Here is a 22,514-nt window from a genome sequence, read left to right on the forward strand (position 1 = left end):
GATCTTAACCCTTGACTTGGTGTTGTCAGCACCACGCTCAGCCAGTGAGCGAACCGGCCATCCGTATATGGGATCCGAACCCGGGGCCTTGGCGTTATCTGCACCGCACTCTACCGAGTGAGCCACGGGCCGGCCCCCAGATATCATTTTATTTCAATTATAAATATTTTACTCTAGCTCTAAAAGATAGGAAATCTTTTTTAAATGTTACTTCTAAAAAAGTTAACATTCACTTCTTAATATTATCCAAATATATATGTTCAAGTTTTTCCAATTATCCTAATTTTTAACAGTTTAAGCTAGAACCTAAACAAATTTCAAACAACTGGTTACCTTGAGGTACAGTTCCTGTAGAAAAGTCAGGATAGATGCTCGATTCTTTCCCTTTACTTACTAGTTTCCAAAGTAAGTTGGCTCCTGTGCAGAAAAGAGTTAACATCACAGGCCTGAGACTGCTGTCCTTAGAAAAGATGACCTGCAAGGTTGGCGCTGAGTTGACCTCTGGGAGCTGGGACGTCAGGAGGGTTCTCACCATTTGTAGAGCCGATGAGAGTGGCTCTCTGTGTCTAAACTGTTGGTACAAATAATTTGGTTTGTGCTATGCACCTGCTTTCCCTCTGGAAATTCTGGTACATGACTAGGCCCCAGCAAAAACCACTGAATCTGTAATGAGTTTGCCTGGTCGACTTCTTACATATATTGTCACACTCATTGTTGGGGGAGTTAAGCATGTCCTGTGTGACTCCATCAGGAGAGGACTCCTAAAGCTTGCACCTCGTTTCCTCCGGACTTTACCCCGTACGCCTTTTCCCTTTGCCAGTTTTGTTTTTTTTGTCTTTTCATTGCAATGAGTCATAGCTTTGAGTGTGATCACATGCTGAGTCCTGTGAGTCCTAACAAATCACCAAACCTGGGGGCGGTCTTGGGAACCCCTGACTCCCTGAAATATGACAAAAGGACTGTTTGAGAAAAGAAAGCTATGGGGATATGACAAACCTTTGGTGCCTGGCTGGCTACAGCGAGGGGCAGAAAGTACAGCCCAGATGATTCCTTTGGTTTTATTTTCTCCTCCAGGCAGAAAAAGAAAAGGCCCAAATACCCCCAAAGATGAGTTTTGGTTACACTAAGAATATTAACATTTTGTTGCCTTCTCCTCACAAGTAGGAGGAAAAAAAAGTTAAATCAGTTTTCAGGGCTAGAACAAAGTGAAAAGGGGCAGGGGGCGTACTCCAGGCTTTCTGTAGCCTCGCTGCTGCTGAGGAACCCCCCGCCCCCATCTGCATTCCCATCCCCTCCCCAGAGCACCTGCATTCCAGCTAGGATCTCCCTACACAGCTACAGTGTTAAACCTGTAAATGCTAAATTTACTGCTAGGGGTTTGAGTACATCTGTGATGTGGAAAGGGGATTAATTGTTAAGTGGTTTTGTATTTTGCAGTTATTGCATCTATGGATATATGATAGAAATTGATGTAAAATGTTTTGTGCCTGTAATTTTGCAAACGCTAGAAGGATCATATCAATCGGAATACTACAAAGAAAAAGTGTTAGTGAGACACAACTTTGCTTTTTGTTGGATTTCCATAGGGTGGATGGAAGTTTAAATCATTTCAGTGTTAATTAAGTCTCCATAGCTGATGATTTTTGCTATGATTTTTGCCTATTAGAGCCTCTGGAAAAAGGGAGACAGCATAAAAAGAGAGGCAATCTCCAGATGGAAATATACTTTTAAAGTTTTTTAAAAGCAATTTTTAGTTGCCAGTGAGATCTTATAAAAATCAGATGTCTGACCCTTAGAGACTGGCGATTATCTAGCCTGATGTGCATATTTTTGAATGGGTCTCAGAAAGGACTTAGGAAAGAAAGCCTTGCTTGTCACTTGAACTTTGGAACTTGGCTTTGTGGCTCTCCAGCATCTCAGCTTTACTGCTGCCAAAGAGAAGCCCCTGGCTTTTCTTGGAATTCTGAATTCGCAGATCCTAATTGCCTGGATTTGACTCTTCAGCTAAAATCTGACAGTCTGCTACACACTGTGTTGGCCTTGGCACGAGCTGGGTTAAAGTCAAAGCAGGTCCAGGCTCAGGGAACAAGACTTCTACTTGGGTATCATTGCAGATTTAGGCCACCCCTCTGTGGGGCCCTAAACTGTAAAAACACGGGCGTTGACTGAACTGTCTGGGTTACTTGCAAGTGTCCGTGGGAAAGGGCTTCTCTGATGGGATCATCTGAAACCGAGCTGCTTGATCAGCTCTGTGTTTCTGATACAGGCACTGATTCCATTCCTAACATGTGATTATTGCCAAAAGCTACCAAGTCAGGGGAGAACACATTATCAGGACTGTGACCCAGTGTGCTCACTCCTAACAGGTCTTACTCTCCGCACCTCTCAGGATGTTTCACTGCAGTTGACTTAGGACCTTCAGGAATGTTTGCAGTTGCAACAGTGGACTGAAAGTCTAGCTCTTAGTAAGGCAGTTTGATTAGTAAGTGCAGCTGTCCCCGGAAATGGAGTGAGTGATCTTTTACAGGGAATGATCAGAGTGAACGGGGCGAGTGTCTCTATAAACCCATTTTGAAAATATCTGAAAAAATTCAGGATTTAATCCTGACCAATTCCTAACAGGATGTTTTTTCAGGTTGTAAGATAAAAATATTTTTCGGTCAAAACTCTTGTCCCTCTTTAGTACATCCGTCCCAAACAAAGTGTCTGAATGAGATTATGGGATAATTTTTAAAACGTGAAGTTACAATTGCTATATGGGGCATACAGATTCTGTAACAACAGTAAAAAACAAAACTCTATCACCTGCAGAGGTTCAGAGGAGGAAAAAGACTAATCTTTGCCTCTCTCTTCTTCCTAAAGAAAAACTAACCGTGCTGTCTGTTAAGCTGCTGCAAGCACTTTGAATTCAAATGGGCTGCTGAGCCTGTGTTCACACCTGACGGTGCTGACTGTGAGACCCCAGGGGGTGGCCTCAGCTCCTGCACTGCCCACACCAGAACACCTGCAGATGTCATCCACACTTGTGAGGCTGATAACCTGGTGTCGTGGACAAACAGAACTGGAACTGAGTGCCTTCAGTAGTCCCTCTGAAACAAAGGCTCAACTAATTTTCAGACTGGAATGGAAACCTGGTTTTCTCCAGAGTTCACCCCACACGCCTTTTCCCTTATCTCCTTTCTCTGTAACGAATCGTAGCTGTGAACCCGTCTATATGCCCAGTCCTGTGAGTTCTGTTGGCAACTCATCAAACCCCCTGACATAGTTCCCTAGCATTCTCCAAAGGTAACCAATTATTTTTATTTTTATTTCTTTGTTTTTTTGAAAATTGAGTGTCATGAATTTCCCCTCCACCCCCGACTTGAGAACGTTTTATATGTTCAGTTCCGTGCGGCTCCTGTTCTTGCCCCGTCTGTGATCAGTGCGAGCCTCTTCAGGTTGCTTCTGAGCCGTTCATCTGGCCCTCATAATCTTTGATAGCCTTTTTGTTTTCTGGTATGGCAGTATGTTCCAGGCTCATCTATATATTTCCTGGTCGAGAACTGTTTTCTTCTTACCTAATAGGAAATATTCAGAAACCTTAAACTGGGCATTAGGGTTGCTCATTAGTACTGAATTGTAATTGTTTCTAGATTTTCTTATCTTCCAATAGACAGAGGGACTTTTTTACATATTCATGTGATGTTTCTACTACAAATTCAGGCTACAAGGTTTTTAACCTGACCTCGTTAATAGTATGTCTATATTGTCTCTGTTTCAGGTCAGAGATTCCAGTTCTCAACAACAGCATAATCACTCATTTGTTTTACTCCTCCATACCTAAAAACAGCTTTAGAAATAGCTTTAGAACCACTACCACTGGCAATATGATTACTGGAACGTTGAAGGTTATTTGCAGTTCTCTCTGTCTTTAGAGTGTGGCTTAGTAGAGAGATACAGTCTAACATTTATGTGTTTCACAGTTAACTGGAATGATTTCTTTCTCTGTGGTTATGCCACCAACTCAGTACACAGGTTTCTTTGTTTCATTTATCTTTTTGGGTTTTTTTAAGCGATTGCTTGTTGTTCAGTTTAATTTTGTTTTATGCTTACATAAAATCTTTCCCTGGTTCCAAAGTCAAATCTAACAAAAAAAAAACAAAGTATTTTCATGGAAGTCTAGCCTCTATTTCACTCTCCTCTACTTCTTTGGCCTCTAGAACTGTAAAAGAATATAAATGTTGGTATTTTAAGCCACCAAGTTTCTGGTAATTCATTACAGTGACTATAGGAAGCCAATATAGACGTTGGTACCTGGAAGTAGGTTTGCTGCTGTAACAAATACCTGCAAATGTGGAAGTGGCTGTGGAGTTAGGAGATAGATAAAGGCTGGAGCAATTTTGAGGAGTTTGACTAGATTACCTTGAAGAGACTGTCACTAGAAGTATTGATTTTAAAGGTGCTTGTCAGGGCTCGGAAAGAAATGAAGAATGTGTTATTAGAAACTGGACAAAAGGGGATCTTTGTTGTGTTGTGGCAGAAAGCTTAGCTGAATTGTGTCATACAGTTATGCAGAAAGAACTTGTAAGCATTTAACTTGGAAATTCAGCTGAGGAGATTTCCAAGCAAAGTGTAGAAGATGCAACCTGCTTTTTTATTGTTGCTTATAGTAAAATGTGAGAAGAACAATAAATTGAGGGAAAAACTGTTGAGCAAAAAAAGGAATCAACACTTGATGATTTGGGAATTTTTCAGCCTATCTAGATTGCAAAAGATGCTATAATTAGGAACTTCACTGTTAGGAAAGGATGCTATAGAGAAAAGGCCAATGGTATGGCGGGACCTCCTTTTGCTACTGCTGAAGAGATTAAATATTTGACTCATGGATCCTCTCAGACCTCTCAGCAGAAACCAGGAATAGAGACTGGATTACTTAGGAAAGATCTGTGGAGGAACCTCTTATATAATGGAGTCAATCCCATGACATACACAGGAGACCCACAACATTTCTGAAAATGTTATATTTAGCAGAAGCACTGCCAGCTTGTACCAAAAGAGACAGAAGACAAAATGAATGCTGGCTCTTGGTCTCTTAAAATTCTACAGACAAGAAATAGGCTGGAGAAAAAGGAAGGACGACTCCAAGTGCAGAATCAAGGGCCCAGAGGGCAGAGCCGAGGACGACAGCAGATTATTCCCAGGACTGGAAACCTAATGGGGATTGTCCAGTCAGATTTTGAAATTGGGGACTAGTAACTCCTTTGTTTCTTCCATCTTCTCCCTTTTGGACTGGAAATGTCTTTAACTGTTATTCTGTGCCTTTTCTGCACTCTGCTTTTTTCATTTAACAGTGTATCCTAAGTCCATTCTGTGGCCATATGGAGAGACATTTCTCATTTCTTTTCTCAGGTGAATTGTCTTCCTTGTGTGGATGTATCATAATTTATCCAACCAGTTTTCTATTAATGGCATTTATGCTATTTTTAGTCTTTTGCTGTTACAAAAAGTGCTATAATGAATAACCCTGTACATACAGCTTCGTATTTTTGCCAGTGTGTCTCTGGGATGGATTCCTAGAAGTGGGATTGCTGGATTGAAACTTAAATGCTTGAAGCTTAAATTTTACTCTGTAAACCAAATACTATTTGACCACCAGCCACAGTAAGAAATACATGATACGTTGTGACCCAGTTTATGCACGACATGTACATTATTATGACAAGCGTCCCAGTTACTACCTGCAATCCGTTTCATTTTTTAAATTTAGGTTGCAATGCTAAACGACCTACTAATGGGTCTTAATGTTTTAAAAATGTTGGTGTGACCAAGGGTTGGAACATTTTTTTTGAAAGAGCCAGACAGTAAATATTTTAGGCTCATTTAACTCTACCCCCACCACTGTGGCCCAAGAGCTGCTGGCAGTACGAAAATGAATGGGCGTAGCGATGTTCCAGTAAGACTTTGTTTACAGAAACAGGTGGCTGTGGATTACAGGACTCCGACTTAGGCTGATGAAGCCGCACCCCAGGGGTTGGGATGGTGTTGGCTTCCCCTGTAGCATGTGGAGATATATGTGGAGGAGGGAAGATTACTAAATAAAATTAGGACTCAGCAAGGGGAATGAGGGAAGTGGCTGCTGAACCGGCAACAGTGGCTGTCACATTAACCTGAGTATTCTTAGTCACCACTTGTGTGGTTAACCTCCAAATATACAGATGTCCCTAAATAGGTCTCAGGTGTAAAATATAGTGTGATATGTGTTTGCTGGTGTTCCTAAGAGTAGATAGATGGGAATGGTGTGGGTCGTTTCTCAGCTTTCTCCCAGATCTAGTTCATGTACACGTTCTCCAAATATTTTTAAATACTTGTTTTCCCTCTGTACTCCCAGATACTGTGATAGGTAATCAGAAACGGCCAGAACATGCTACCTTCCCTCAGGTGAGACCATCTCACTTTCCCTGTAGTTAAGACAGAGAAACAGTATTTAAGGTGAATATAGTAACCATTAAGGGGTGGTAGGGTTAAACCTTTAGAGAGAAAGGTCACATTGCAGAATTATGGATGCCAGCTTATTTAAATTTTAGCTATTTTTTGGATGTGAGATACTTTAAAAGCTCTTTCCAGAGTCATTAACTAAGATATGCAGTATCTAAGATGGCATTTTCAGATCACAGGATCTAAATCTTTGACATGATTGGAGGCAAAAACCAAAGTGGCAGTGGAGGACGGACTTAGTCAGGGGCAGTGTTGTCTGCGGAAGGGAAAGAGGATGATGAAGGGTGAAGTTAGTGACAGAAAAGACCCAGTTTCTACTCTTTGAAATAAGGGAGGGCAGGAGCTCGGGAGTGCCAGGGACATTGTGAGAGTGGCAGGTGGGCAAACAGAGGCAGCAGATCATCGGTCTCCATCCCTGCTGGGGTCTCGAGACGGAAGCGTGGCCAGGCTTCCACACCTTGTGTGACCGTCGCCCTGCGTCCACAGAGGAGTCACAAGGCCAAGTCTGCATCTGGGGAGACACTTCTTTCCGGAAAAGTACGAGCTCCTTGAAACAAGTGAGTCAGGAACAGAAGCAAAGGGGTAAAATGCGGGCCAGGAAAAAAGTGGAGTGACAGGGAGGCTGGAGGAAAGTAGAGAAGAGTCAGTGAAAAAGGAGAATTCACAGATAAGATCGATGCTGCAGCTGCCTGCGGCTTCTGTTTCTCTAATAGTATCGTAGTACCAGGCGGCTCTTACATGTGTTTCAAAGCAGTTGCAAAGGTGAAAGAAAGAAAGGAGCCAAGTGGAATTGGCTACTGTTACAGGTGTGACAAGTAAGCACCCTGGCAAGTTTCTTCAGAGAGGACGGTGCCGAGCCCACAGTAGGGACCCCGGCTCCTGAGTTAAGGAGCTGCTTGTTACAAACCTGGGGTAACAGCACCGAAGGCCAGTCCGCAGTGGCTTCTCTGCAGCCACCGCCCGCCTCCCGCCCTCCACAACTGGGCAGTGGACCAGGTAACCTTAACCTCTCGTAGCTAATACAGGACTCTTCCTCCTCTGTAGATTCTTTGTGGGAAGGAGATTCCTCGCTGGATCAATCGACTGGCCTACTTCAGCTCCTGTATCCCCTTCCTGCAGAGCTGCCTGCCGAAGGAGTGGCTCACTCCTGCCGCCCTGCAGTCCAGCGTCAGCCAGGAGCTCCAGGACGAGCTGCAGGAAGCGGACGAAGCTGCCGCGTCCCCTCCCGTGGCGAGCGCTGCAGCGGGCCCCAGACCCGGGCGCCACACTAAACTATAAGTGTCGCCTCAGCCCCACATCCAGAACTGTCTCAGGCAGTTGAATATCACTAGAGAAAAGGAAACAGAGTAAGCGTCCTTTGGGTATTTTGTATGCAACGATGGCTCTCCCCCAGATCCCAGTTTTTTCAGCTCAGGATTATATTTATAATCAAAAAAATCACTTGGCACAGGAGGGAGGACTTTGTATGAAGCTGCCCTCTGTTTTTTTTAACCCACTTGTAAATCTGGATCTACTTCTGTTTTATACAAGCTCTGTTAAGTTACGTTTACAGTATTTTGTATCACTGTTTACAAATCTTGCATGGACTCCTGCCACGGTGAAAGAAGAAAATCTTCCTATCTTCAGAAATGAGGCAGGCAATCTTTGTATACTTCTGACAATTGCCAGAGCTGTGGCATAAATAATAGGCACACAAAAAGGTTCTTAGACAGTTGTGGTCATCACCTGCTTACGAATTGTCTTTTGGACCTGCTTTTTTCTTAATGTTGTCGGCACCAGGATGCAGAGAACCAAACCACCTTACGGGGAAGGTGCACACGCAGCCAAAGGGCTGGGGACCATGGGGCCAGCTCCTCCTCGCGCTGGCACTCTGAGTAGCACGTCTCCCGAGGTGCCCATAGGGCGGTTGGTTTCATCCCAAATATCCGTCCACCTGGGCAGGCTGGTACATTCTTATGTGTCTGGCTTTGAGTCAAAAGATCCTATAATTAAGATGTTTTTCGTTAAAGATATTCTCATTCGTAACTGACAAATATTTTTGCACATGTGTTGGGGGAGGGGCTTCATTTTTATTTTCCTACATCTTGGTTCTTTCGATGGAGAGGGAATGCTGGAAGCAGTAGCCTTCTGAGTACGGTATGAGTTGACATGTTAACTGCTTTTAACCGTTCAGGCTATCTTTTATACCAGACCTTGAAAACTAGAGTCTAAGGTAACACACCTCAAAAAGGTAACTCTTTGATATTTCATACCTTTTAATGTACCGTATCAGAAAGTATGTTGGAGTTTGTTAGTTTGTTATGGGAGTAGTTTCACCCCATAATAGAATGCCTAGGCTCATTGACCTCTTGTTGAAAAATCGTACTTGTGTGTCTTAAAATTCATCTTTTTATGTTCTCTCAAATGTATGTCTCTTATGTAACATACTCTACAAATGAAATTGTCACCACAGATAAATCCTCATTAGCAAGGAATCTGTCTGCTCAGATCTACTCCCAGTTTGGCCCTTGGATGTAAGAACCAAGTTGTTACACGTCCAGTTCAATTCTTCTGCCTTAAGAATGAATGTCCTACATAAAAATATTAGATGCAGTATATGAATTATCCAAGGCAGTGACTTCAGCTTTATATATACTTGTTAGTTTTAAAGTTATTTATGCTTATTTGAACTTTTAGATTGGATTGTTTGCTATTGCTCTGTGTAAAGATACACATTTTCCACTAAACTACATTTTTAACTTTTCCATGAGCTGATTTGGATTCACTTGGTCAATTTAAGCACACCCTGTGCATAGGGAAAATAAGCCTTGGGTTATAAGCTTAGGCCTGTGGAAAATGAAGCCACTTAGTCTAATTTGTGCTTTTGACTGTTCTATGTCCAGAGAGGAAAACCTTTACAGATTACTGTCAGTTCTTTAGGGGGCAGAGCACTGTTTCAACAGATGTAACGGAGAGAAGAAAGGAATACACGATCCTTATGAAATGTTGACTTGGTTCAGGTCTAAAGATGAGATTCGGGACAAAACACTAAGGCTGTAGCCGTGAGTTGTTCACTAAAAGAAGGGTCCCATCACCACCACCCAGGTACTAGGAAGTGTTTGATTCAGTTTACCTGGAATTTTTTGTAATAATGTGGTGGATTACAGGGGTTTTTTTGTTTGTTTGTTTTTATATTTATTTATTACAAATATTCGGGAGATACAGAGCTGATTGTCCCCCCTCCTGCCCATGGTGTGAGGGCCAGATTCATACTGGGGGTATATCCATTACCAGGAACTACTTTTGTACCCTTTGTCCCCTCCCAATTATCCCCCAACTTCCCCCCCCTTCCCCCTCTTCCCTCAACTCCAATTTGTAGCCCTAGGAATGTTCTCTCCCTCTGTTGGATCACAGCACTACTGTGGTCTTTCTTTCCTGCCTTCCTTTCTCTCTTAGCTCCCACATATGAGTGAGCACATGCGGCATTTATCCCTCTGTGCTTTGCTTGTTTCACTCAACAGAAGTTTCTCCAGGTTCATCCATGTTGTTGCAGATGGGAGTATTCATTCTTTTTCATGGCAGAGTAGTATTCCGTGGTGTATGTATACCACAGTTTCCTTATCCACTCATCTATTAATGGACATTTAGGTTGGTTCTGTATCTTGGCTATTGTACACAGAGCTGCAGTAAACATGGGAGTGCAGGTATCTCTTCGACATGATGATTTCCATTCCTCTGGGTATATACCCAGAAGAGGGATTGCTGGATCATATGGAAGATCTCTCTGTAGTTGTCTGAGAAACCTCCAAAGTGGTTGCACTAATTTACAGTCCCACCAACAGTGCAGTAGTGTTCCCTTCTCTCCACACCCTCGCCAGCATTTTTTATTCATCCTCTTTTTGTTTTTTTGGTTTTTTTTTCTTTTTTTCTTTTTCGTGACCTGCACTCAGCCAGTGAGTGCACCAGCCATTCCCATATAGGATCTGAACCCGCGGCGGGAGTGTCGCCGCGCTCCCAGCGCCGCACTCTCCCGAGTGCGCCACGGGCTCGGCCCATTCACCCTCTTTTTGATCATAGCCAGTCTAACTGGAGTGAGGTGGTATCTCATTGTGGTTTTGATTTGCATTTCCCTGATGACTAGTGATGGTGAGCATTTTTTCATGTATCTATTGGCCATTTGTATGTCTTCCTTTGAAAAATGTCTATTCAGCTCCTTTGCCCATTTTTTTTAATTGGGTAATTTATTATTTTTTACTGTATAATTGCTTGAGTTCTATGTATATTCTCAATTATTAGTCCCTTGTCAGATGCGTAGTTAGCAAAAATTTTCTCCCACTCTGTAGATTGTCTTTTCACTCTGTTGATTGCTTCCTTTGCTGTGCAGAACCTTTTTAGTTTGATATAGTCCCATTTGTTTTTGGTTTTGTTTTGTTTTGTTTTTCGCTGCTTGTGCTTTCGGGCTCATGTTCAAAAAGCCTGTGCCCTGATGTAACTGCTGAAGTGTTTCACCTATGTTTTCCCTTAGTAATTTTACAGTTTCGGGTCTTATACCTAGGTCTTTAATTCATTTTGAGTTGATTTTAGTGTATGGTGAGAGATGCATATCTAGTTTCATTCATGGATGTCCAGTTTTCCCAGCACCACTTGCTGAAGAGGCAATCTTTTCCCCAATGTAGATTTTTGTTGCCTTTGTCTAATATCAGATGGCTATAAGCCTGAGGCGTGATTTCTGGGTTCTCTGTTCTACTCCACTGGTCTGAATGTCTATTTTTATAGCACTACCGTGCTATTTTGGTTACAACAGCTTTGTAGTATAATTTGAAGTCAGACAGAGTTATGCCTCTGGCTTTGTGGGGTTTTTTTTTTTTGGTCAGGATTGCTTTGGCTATTTCGGGGTCTTTTATTTTTCCATATGAAAGGTAAGATTGTTTTTTCCATTTCTGTGAAGAATGTCCTTGGTATTTTGATGGTGATTGCATTGAATCTGTAGATCACTTTATAGTGTAGACATTTTCACAATGGATTACAGTTTTTTAAATCCATTCCAGTACACATGATTTAAATGTGGGCTATGGACACAGAGGAATAGTCATTAGTTAGACACTTCTTGGTGAATAACCAGGAACATCCCATCTGTGCTTATCCAGAATCCAGCAACTCAGCACACAAATGGTTTTATTATTTTGTTATATTTACTTTCATCTGCAGCATCTGGAACTTTAAAATAGTGTAAGGTGTCCTAGTAGAAATAAATAGTGGCCCAAGGCCAATTGTCATGTTAACGATCAGCAGATAAAATTCAATAAAATTCTGGACAGGATTCCTTGCATTCTAATTGTATCTAGGGCTGAGAAATAAAGAAGTGTCTTTAGAAAATCTCATTCAAGTCAGGTCCTTCTCTACAGTTCAGAATTGAGAAAGGATTTAAGCAGTTTTTCCTTGCCCTTGGAGGAAATGAATCTTGTCTTCAACCTCATCTCTGTTAAGAAAAATTCTTTATAAAAACCCTGGTCATTAACATAACATGTGATACAATGGAGTCAGATATTCTCTTTGTTGTTACGACCAAGTGAAATATTTTTTTCTTGGTGGGTTGGACAGTAATCTAGTGTGAGAGGGTCATAAGCTTCTGGGTTTTGCTGTTTGTTTTAAATACCCTTGGGTTTTTTTTAACCCTAAGAAGGGGCATCAGCTTTGGAAAGTGTGACTTGTGGGACTGTAGACGGCTGTGGTACGATGTTGGAGAGCCTCCATGTGATGCCTGGACTCCAGCCAGCTATCGCCCTGACCCCCAGCAATAGTGCAAGTTACCCATCACCAGCATTTATACAGAGCAGGGAATTCTGGTTTTAGTCAATTGATAGTACTGTGTGTATGAGGAGATTCAGCACCACAGACAGCTGCAGGACTCTATATCCATGTCTTTTTTCTATCATGAGACGGGTAGAAACACAATCACTGCTTCTAATCTGTGTGACTTCTTATGGCTCCATTTCTGTAAGATACTGTAATTTTGTTTTTGTTTTTTTTTATGGATGATCGATTGATTTATATAAAAGTGAAAAACATAATACAAAATTAAATAAAAAAGAAAAAATAATAAGATTTTAAAAAACCTTAGTAGGTCTGTCCTCTAGACTTATTCGAGTTGGTTCTTCCTCAGACAATAAACTGGCTGTGACTTGTGTTTCCTCACCAGTATGAGAAGATGTCTCTCCATCTGTTTTGTCAGAGGTGTTTAAGCACTGTACATCCCTCCTGATTTCATCCACACAGCTGTATGCCAGTTTACTGCTCAGGGCTGCCCGTCAGTGTGAATGTGGGTCAGGAATTGAAAAGTTCTTTGTTGCTGCTTGGTACAATCCTCTTGATGCTGTTCTGGCCAAGTTATTTCCTGCCTGCATTACAACAAAATAAGATGTCATCTTCAGTTCTTGAAACGTATCTGTTTCTGGTCACGTCTCATTCAGTCTCAGCTTGGATGCACTCAAACAGCTTTAAATATTCTTGGTTTCGAATATGAGCCTTCTTTTCTGATTCACATGTTTTCTCCCGGTGTTTCTTTACTTTTGCATATTTCAGCTTTAGTTCTGAATGTATCAGACTGAGGATATCCCTAAAACTTCTTTGTAAATGTTTTCTTTCTACTGTCCCCAAGCCCTTGCTGGAGGCAGTCCAGCTTCTTATATTGGGGCTTGGCAGGGGCGCTGATGACGCGGGGGTCCAGCGCATGCTGCTGCCACCGCTGCTGCGACCCCCGATACTCTATAATTTTGATACATGCTGTATTTTCTTTAAATGACTAAGATTAAAAGACTTGCGCTTTGTTGTGCGACCTGGCCATCCTACTGTTGTACCCCCTTCTCTTCAGTATGGTTTTAGCGTGCAGCTCAGTAATTCAACTTCCGTCGTCTACGCAGTCAGTGCACATACATCTTTACTGTTTGAAGGGTGAGACAGCTGTTGAAGAGTCTTCATGGACCTGAAGATAAATTTCTTGCGACGTTGAATGCAAGTGTACTGTCATTCGTAGTGTTTATATAAAAATACCAGGAATCTCCACTTTTGCTACCTTGATATGGCATTGGGCTATCATGTTACAACATTGAAATACATCAATTTATTAAAAAAATACTTTTATAAGAAATGTTTTATAGTGGTTTCTGACCTCCAGGAGACTACAACTGTTGTGTATTTGGCTTGGGGCTTGGGAGCTTGGGGGAATGGGAGGGTTTTTTTTAAACCCAGAAATCCCATCTGCTCTGCAGGAGTGTGGCCACCCCCTCTCCATCATGTCTTTTTCTTGTATTTACATGTACATGTACTCACACGTATTCCTCTTACATTCAGGCCCGTGGGACAGCACCTTAGCTGTCCGAGAGCACAGCTACACCTGTTTACAGGGAGCAGGTAGCAGCCTGACTTCTACAGGATGGAGGCAGGATGGGGAAGGCTGGATGGGACTCCCCCGGCAGTGCAGGAGAGAGACCGACCTGCAGAGGAATAGTCCCTCCCACCCCACCCCCCACACCCCCAGACACACACTCCCCATCTTGAAGCAGTGAGTGAGCAGGAGCCTGGGTGACTGGGCTCCTCATTCCCCATGAACCAGCTTGGTGGCATCTCCAACCTGACACTTTCTCTACTGGCCTTTTTGCATCCAGATGAGTAATATTTCCCTCCATGAATTAAAAAACTTGTCTTAGGGCCGGCCCGTGGCTCACTCGGGAGAGTGTGGTGCTGATAACACCAAGGCCACGGGTTCGGACCCCATCTAGGGATGGCCGGTTCGCTCACTGGCTGAGCGTGGTGCTGACAACACCAAGCCAAGGGTTAAGATCCCCTTGCCGGTCATCTTTTAAAAAAAAAAAATTAAGTATTGATAAGTAAATAGCACTCTTTTGTGGTCTCTCAGTGCCTGTCCACTCTCTCCTAAGTAAGAACGATCTACAGCTTTCTTGTTCTTACCTCCAGGACAGGAGCCAAAGGTAGATTCCTAATAGGCTGTAGTAAGGACCTGCTGAAGCAGCTAGAGGAGGAACGCCAAGCACACTGGGGAGCAGTGTTGGGCTTGGGGGGGGTGGTATTTTCCCCCCATTATTCTCTGCTCCTAAAGTTCTCTATCACCCTGATATTTTCCTTATTCTAACTTTGCAGAAGTCTCTACTAATAAAAATCTACAGCTTCTTACTCTATTTGTACTTTCCAAGAGGTAAATTGGTAGCAGACAGCTACTTATTTCCTTGTGAATTCTAAACCCAGAGAACTACTGAGCCCTCTCAAACCTGTCCCTTTGATCCGTTCCCCAAAAGGAAAATCCTCCCAAGAGGATCAGACCTTGACCCTACACTGGGAATTTGAGTAGTTTTCTTCCTCAAGGCCAAAAGGAAAGTTAAACAAAGTTACCAGAGCCTCCCCTCAACCTGATCAGGGAGGCATTCATTTTCCAGAGACTGGACGAGCCCACCTGCACTCTGCAGCCCAACCCTGATCTGGGAAGATCTCACGGTTCCATTCAAGAATGTCCCATTCCCGTGCTGCTGAGGCATGGAGTAGAGCCACCGTCTCTGAGTTCCTGCCTGACACCTGACCCTGCCCCTCAGGAGCAGTTGCCCGGTGCTACTGCACACTCCTAGCTACTTAGCGTGGGCCTCACAATGAGGGAAGCCATCAGCTGCCAGACTTCGCACCCCAAACTCCCAGGCAATCTGTGGGGTCTAATACCTGGGTGACCTCCGGGGGCTTCTGAAGCCCCAGCCGTACAACAGGCTGTCCTTGTCCCTGTGTGAGCAGGTGGACGTGGGAGTAGTTACCAAAGTCACGAAGCCACACTGCTCAAAGCAGAGTGCACAAAGCCGATTTTGCTCGCTCTGCACTGGAAGAGGACTAAGCATTTGACATGGGAGAAAAGAACAAATTCGAACAGGAAAAGCAATTCGGTCTACCAGGGACCCTCAGTCTAGGGGGCCAGTGAATACCCGCTCAAATAGGGACTGGAATTTTCAGACCACAAAACTAGAGTAAGGTATAAGGGCACTGGGCTGCCAGACTCAGTCCTAAACAAAGGCAGCTCTCATGCCTTCTTCTTTCTGCCGGGATCAGTGAGGGCACCACAGCAATGCCCTAGCATTACCCCCTGCTGAGCAGGTGACGATCCACACAAGGCCAGTGTCCCCACAAGTGCAAAAGGTTGTCACCGTAAGTCTGGAAAGAGTGGCTTTTGAAGCCAAGACAACATCTTATTCTATCCCCAGTGTGTGCTCAGAGCTGTGCTGGAAACTACACACATTTAATTCTCACGACAGCCTATGACATTATTCCTGCTTTGCACTGAGACAGGTGAGAGGTTACTAGCCGAAGACCATGCAGATGGCATAGGAAAGGCCCATGTCTAAGGCTTCCACTGTCCATTCAAGCGTACTGCTTTGCCGAATCAGAGAATCCCAGACCTGCTGACTCAGAATCAGCATTTTAGCAAGAACCCCTGGTGACTCATGTGCACGTCAGTGTTTGACAAGTGCTGCTGTATTCCATAAGGCTCAGTTCGTGGTTCAAGCCTACGCTGCTCATAGAAATGAGGGGTTCCTGCATGAGGTGAGTGTCAGGCAGCCTGGACATGTGAGCATCTGAAGACTAGCCTCCAGAATTCAGTAGAGGTGTAGAAGTTTCTAAAGTTTTACTGGGTTTGACTCAATTCCTATAAATGATTCAAGGAGTAGCCACCTCTGAGAACTACAGGAATAAACAAACCAAAGTGTGTTTCCTATGCTCTTCTCAGCACCAGTCATCACAGGAGACTTCTATGACCAAATATGTGGGAGATTCTCCCCACACGCTAAGCAATGAGTTCTGCAGCAGACACCAGCTGGGTGTCCTCTAATTCAATTCGGATCCCACAGGTTAAGGGCTCAGTCCCCAGGACTCCTTCTCACTTCAAAGACCAGTCACAAATCAGGGCCTCCAGAACTGACCGGCTTCAAGTTGGGGTTCCCACGACATCCTCTTCGGGTGTTTGATTAATTTGCTAGCATGGCTCACAATACTCAGGGAAACACATTTACCGGTTTATTATAAAGGATGTTAAAAGGATACCGATGAAGAGATGCACAGGGAGAGGTGTAGGGAAAGGGGTGCAGAGCTTCCACGCCCTCTCCAGGTGAGCCACCCTCCAGGAACCTTGACATGTTCGGCTCTCCAGAAGCTCCCAGAACCCTGTGCTGTTGAGTTTTCATGAAGGCTTCATTACATGGGCACGGTTGATTAAATCATTAGCCAACTCATGATCAACTTAACCTTCAACTCCTCTCCCCTTCCTGGAGGCTGGGGATGGGATTGAAAGTCCCAACCCTCAGGGCCGGCCTGTGGCTCACTTGGGAGAGTGCGGTGCTGATAACACCAAGGCCACGGGTTCAGATCCCTATATAGGGATGGCCGGTTAACTCATTTGGGAGAGCGTGGTGGTGCTGACAACACCAAGTCAAGGGTTAAGATCCCCTTACCGGTCATCTTTTAGAGAAAAAAAAAAAGAAAAAGGAAAGTCCCAACCCTCTAGTCCTGACTTGGTCGTTCTGGTGACCAGCCCCCATCATGACACTACCTAGGGGCTGCCAGCCATCAGTCATCTCATTAGCATACAAAAATACATCCCTCTGATGATTCCAAGGATTTTAGGAGTTGTATGCCAGGAAAAGGTCAGGAACAAAGACAAAATATTATATTTCAAGATTTCACAGTCCACCCCCTGGTCTTCAAACAGATCCCTTACAGCAAAAGGATACACTTGTACAACTCAGAAGATAGCGGCCCGTTACCAGAATCCCATTCAGTCATTAGCAGTCAGTTCAGTCCGTCCTATTACATGAATATGTCTCCCAGGGTGAGTCCACTCAGGTTTTCAGGCCTCCATTCAGTCTTGTCAGGTTCCAAAAGCAGGAGTGGTCTCAGCAAACACAGCTCTGCCCTTTCAGGCATCCGGTACAGTTGACCCGAGAGACATTGTCATCTCCTGCTCTGAGCCTCTCTGGAGGAGTTAATGTAGCATTGTATGTCCCTCATTGCATAACCCATTTATTTTCCCTTTACTCCCGGCTACTACTCCCCCTCTTCATTAATGCCCAGACTTTCCCACCTTTGGAAGGGGCGTTCGTTTCAGCCACTGCGCTTGTCTAGATTGCAGGCAGCAACGCCAGTCTAGCGAGTGCCAGCCCCTCCGTCCACTCCCCTTCCCGGAGGGGGTGACCACACAGGTGCAGGACTGGTGTGCTGTGTTTACCACCAGGCATACAGCTGCCTTCACTGGTAACCCCAATTTGCCAGTGGGGTGAAGGCACCACCCACCCCCATCGGGCCCTTAGGAATTCTGACGTAGGTTTGCAAACATAGTTACACACCCTATAAACAGGAAGCATGAACTTGAACCCTCTGGAGCTGCTACAGCGAGTGGTTACCTAGAAGCCCCTGACCCATGCACGAAGGGTTCTGGACCATTGTCTCAACTGATGTGCACCTTCTGTGAGAGGCTTCCTGGGGGAGATCGCCAGGGCTACCCCCATATGCCATCGTCCCTATTACTGCAGTCATCACCAAAAGCCCCCCAGGCCATCCATGCCCAGACCATCATCCCAGCTGCTGTGTACATGACCTCACCTGGCCACCACTCTTATTCGTCCTTCCTGTCCCCGTTCTCATGTGTCCTCTGCAGCTCCCAATCTACGGCAGGCACCTGCCTCTATAGACCCGACTTTTTCAAATGTTTCTTTACATCTCTGCTTTATCTGGAACCTGGCTGTGTCTTGAGACGCTCTTTCCCTCAGCGATGTGACCTGCATCTCCCATTGCTACTTCCAAATGACTCATTTCTCCTTTCCTTCAAAACCCTCCACTCTACCGAGCCCCGTGCCAGCCAGTTCTACCAGCTCCTGCCCTCCTGTGTCATCCTCTGTCCCCCTGGCTGCTCTTACGGTCTTCCTCTCCATCCTTCTTCTGTCACCTTTCTCGGTGACTTCGCTTTCACACAGATGACCCCTCCCTACTCCTGCCCAGCATTTCTCAGATGGGACTGTACGGCTGTTTGGGCTGGGACAGTCTTTTGTGCTAGACAGCCTTGCACATTGCAAGACATACGGCATCTCCACACCCTACCCACTACCGACCAGCACAGAAACTATATGTACAGTTTAAAGAATGATGAAATTAACATGTCCTTGTAACCACCACTCTGCTTAACAAATAGAACGTTCCAGCCAGCCACCAAAACTTTTTTAAAAAAATAGAACATTAACAGGACCGTAGAAACACATCTAGGCCCCTCCCCAGTCACTCTGCTCTCCACTGGAAAAATAACCTCTATTCTGAATTTTCTGTCAAACATTCCTTTGCTTTTCCTTATGGTTTTATCACCTACATACCCATGCCTAGACAATATATTATTTGCTTTTGCCTATTTCCAAACTTCAGTAAATGGAATCACATTGTATATATTCTCCTGTGATTTTTTTTAATTCCCTGTTATATGTTTATGATTCACGAATGTTAATGTAAATAGCTGTAGTTTGTTCATTTTAACTGCTGTATAGTATTCTGTTGTATCGATATATTACAATTTTATTTATACATTCTACCTTTAGTGGACATTTTTGTTGCTATTACGAGCAATATTTCCGTGAACATTAGATTGCATATGTCCAGCTGTAGATGTAAGGATTTCTCTGGGAACAAAATTGATGGTTGTAGGGCATGTGCACATTTGATTTTATTAATGTAGGAAAAAACAATGTTACTCTTCTTATTACACTTTTATTAAATAAAATCCTTTTCAGCCCTCTCTCCATCTGCTAATCAAACAGAGCTCCACAAGCTAGTTATTCACCTGTATTGTCATATAATGAAATTCCAGAGCCTGGTCTTCCAAATATTTTTCATAATTAACTCAAGGAGTCAAAGAGATCGCTGTGCCCAACTCCCACGCAGCCACTGGAAAGTGAACACTCAGCATCACAAAAGTAGTTCGAAGAATCGGATTGATTTGGTTAAGAACCTTAAATAGAATGTCTTGTTCTCCTATGTAGAGTGGACCCTTATGTGAATATTCATCAGTATTTGCCACTCTGAGCAACAAGGTCTTGTTAGAATCCTACAACTCTAGGAAATAAATTAAAATGAATAAATAAAAATATCTGTGAAGATAAGAACCTCTAAAAAGAAACTATATTTAGCTGCTTGTCTTACTTGATAATTCCCTCCCTTGGCTGTAATGTTGTAAATGACATGTCGGTATTCCTAAACGTCGTACATACTTGCAAGACTTCTCTGACAGATCAGAAGAGAATTGTTCACTTTTCTTCCACGTGCATGATGGAAAATTCAAAGCCCTTGACACCCTGCTAAGATATATGATTTACCAAATCATCTGAGAGTCCGTGTTTCATCTAATCAACATGAGGTAATCAACATTGTTTTCCAAAGTGACTGTAGCACTTGATTCCAGCAGATTTTACCTCCCATTACTCCATATCCTTCCTGCTTGATCTTAACTGACTCTCTAATGTTTGCCAGTCTGCTAAGCACACATTGGCATGTAGCTGTGCTTTTGAATTACATTTTCCTGATTATTAATAAGATTGAGAATCTTTGTATGTTTCTGGGCCATTTATGTTTTCTTCTCTGTGAAACCTCTGTCCTATCTTTTTTGCTCATTATTCTATTAGATTACCTTTTTTTTTTTTTTTTTACTAATTTGTAGGAATTGTTCACATATTCTGGCTGCTACTCTTTCACAGTTCTATAGCTACAAATATTTTCTCTCAATTTGAGACTTGTCTTTTCACTCTATCCAAGGTGTTTTGATAAACAGAAGTTCATTTTAAAGTTATCAAAGTATCAGTATTTTTCTGTATGGTAAATAATTTTTTGTATCTTAAGAAATATATCTTTTCTCCTAAATCCTAAAGATATTACTGTATTTTCTTCTAAGTATTTTAAGTCTTTAATCCAGCCAGAATTGATTTTGCATTTGTCTTTTGCATTTGTCTATTAAATGTTTTCAAATTTCCAAAAATATTTGTGGAAAAGACAAAAAAGAAGTCTTTTCTATCTACCCACATATTGCCCATTTCCAGTGTTCTTTATTCCAATTCTTTTTCTGCACAGTTCCCCTCTTCCCACCCTCTCCCCTCACCTGAAACTTCAGTTACACGTATGATAAAATGCTTGACACTGTCTCAAGCCTCACAGTTCACTGATGCTATGTTGTCTTTTATTTTTTCATGTCCATCAGTGTGGACAGTGTCCATTACTATGTCTTGACATTGATATTTTCTTCTGTGGTGCTTAATCTGGTGTATAAATACCATTCAGTGAATTCTTCATTTAAGATATTAGGGGTTTTTTAAATCTCTGGAAATCTTTCATTTCTCTCCTCATTCTGTTCCTGTTTTCCTTAAAATCCTTAAGCATATTTATAATAATCATCTTGAAGTCCTTTATTTGCTAATTCTATCATACCTTTCGTTTCTGGATCTATTTATATTGACTGATTTTTCTCCTGGTTATGAGTCACATTTTTCTGCTTATTGGCTTATATAATAATTTTTGATGGGATGGGATGTATTTCAAATGTTACATTGCTGAGTGTCTGGATTTTAAAGGATGTTGGATTTTTTCTCTGGTTGAAGATATATAGTTATGTTCTGTTTTTCATTATTAATGTTTTTTGTTCTCTCTCTCTCTCTTTTTTTTTTTTTTTTAACAATACATACATTCTAAGATGTTGTTGGCGGGGGAAGAGGGGGACCAGGCTGGCCCACAGCTGGCACTGTTGCTGGCCTGGTTGCGGGGCAGGGCTAAGGCCTCTGCTCTGGTGCTGTTGCTGGCCTGGTTGCAGGGCAGGGCTAAGGCCTCTGTTCTGGTGCTGTTGCTGGCCTGGTTGTGGGGCAGGGCTAAGGCCTCTGCTCTGGCACTGTTGCTGGCCTGGTTGCGGGGCAGGGCTAAGGCCTCTGTTCTGGCGCTGTTGCTGGCCTGGTTGTGGGGCAGGGCTAAGGCCTCTGCTCTGGCACTGTTGCTGGCCTGGTTGCGGGGCAGGGCTAAGGCCTCTGTTCTGGCGCTGTTGCTGGCCTGGTTGTGGGGCAGGGCTAAGGCCTCTGCTCTGGCGCTGTTGCTGGCCTGGTTGCGGGGCAGGGCTAAGGCCTCTGTTCTGGTGCTGTTGCTGGCCTGGTTGCAGGGCAGGGCTAAGGCCTCTGTTCTGGTGCTGTTGCTGGCCTGGTTGTGGGTCAGGGCTAAGGCCTCTGCTCTGGCACTGTTGCTGGCCTGGTTGCGGGGCAGGGCTAAGGCCTCTGTTCTGGCGCTGTTGCTGGCCTGGTTGTGGGGCAGGGCTAAGGCCTCTGCTCTGGTGCTGTTGCTGGCCTGGTTGCGGGACAGGGCTAAGGCCTCTGCTCTGGTGCTTTTGCTGGCCTGGTTGCAGGACAGGGCTAAGGCATCTGCTCTGGCGCTGTTGCTGGCCTGGTTGCAGGGCAGGGCTAAGGCATCTGCTCTGGCACTGTTGCTGGCCTGGTTGCAGGGCAGGGCTAAGGCCTCTGCTCTGACGCTGTTGCTAGCCTGGTTGTGGTCAGTGGTGGGTGGGGCTGAGGCCCATGGCCAGCCATCCCAGCCTCCTCAAGAAGGGGCAGAGATTCCTGTTCTCTCTCTTTCTGTCTGTCTCTTTTCTGCTCTTTTGTGTAGTATTTGCCTGGTATATCCTTTTCTATACTTTGACTTTCATCTTTCCTGTGTCCTTTGTTATAGAGGTGTCTCTCATAACCAGCATGGAGGTGGATTGCTCTGGGTTTTTTTTTTCCTTAATCCTAAGATTCTTTGACTTTTGACAAAGTTTAATACATTTGTCGTAATAACTTATATAATTGGTTATGTTTATGCCTTCTTATTTTGTGCTTTTTTATTTCTCCTGCTTTTTATTTTATTGCTGCCCCTTCTTTCTCGTCCTCTGGCTTATACAATTTCTGTTGACAAATCAACCATCAGGGTAGGTGATTGATTCACTCATTCTTTCAACAAATATCGATGAGCAT

General features: G+C 43.7%; 1 protein-coding gene across 2 annotated transcripts in view; it reads left to right on the top strand.

The window, feature by feature from the left end:
• DESI2 (desumoylating isopeptidase 2) overlaps positions 1-22,514 on the top strand; it is an 89,817-nt gene that overhangs the window by 40,336 nt on the left and 26,967 nt on the right. The window contains exon 5 of one of the 2 annotated variants that reach the window (XM_063082799.1): positions 7,519-13,563. The exons of the other annotated variant lie outside the window; for it this stretch is intronic. Coding sequence (XP_062938869.1) covers positions 7,519-7,752 — 234 coding nt within the window. The 3' untranslated portion in view covers positions 7,753-13,563. Of the gene's footprint in view, positions 1-7,518; positions 13,564-22,514 lie in introns of those variants that run through there. 2 annotated transcript variants of the gene reach the window in all.

Source organism: Cynocephalus volans, chromosome 18 (genome assembly GCF_027409185.1).
Source record: "Cynocephalus volans isolate mCynVol1 chromosome 18, mCynVol1.pri, whole genome shotgun sequence".
Classification (NCBI taxonomy): Eukaryota; Metazoa; Chordata; class Mammalia; order Dermoptera; family Cynocephalidae; genus Cynocephalus; species Cynocephalus volans.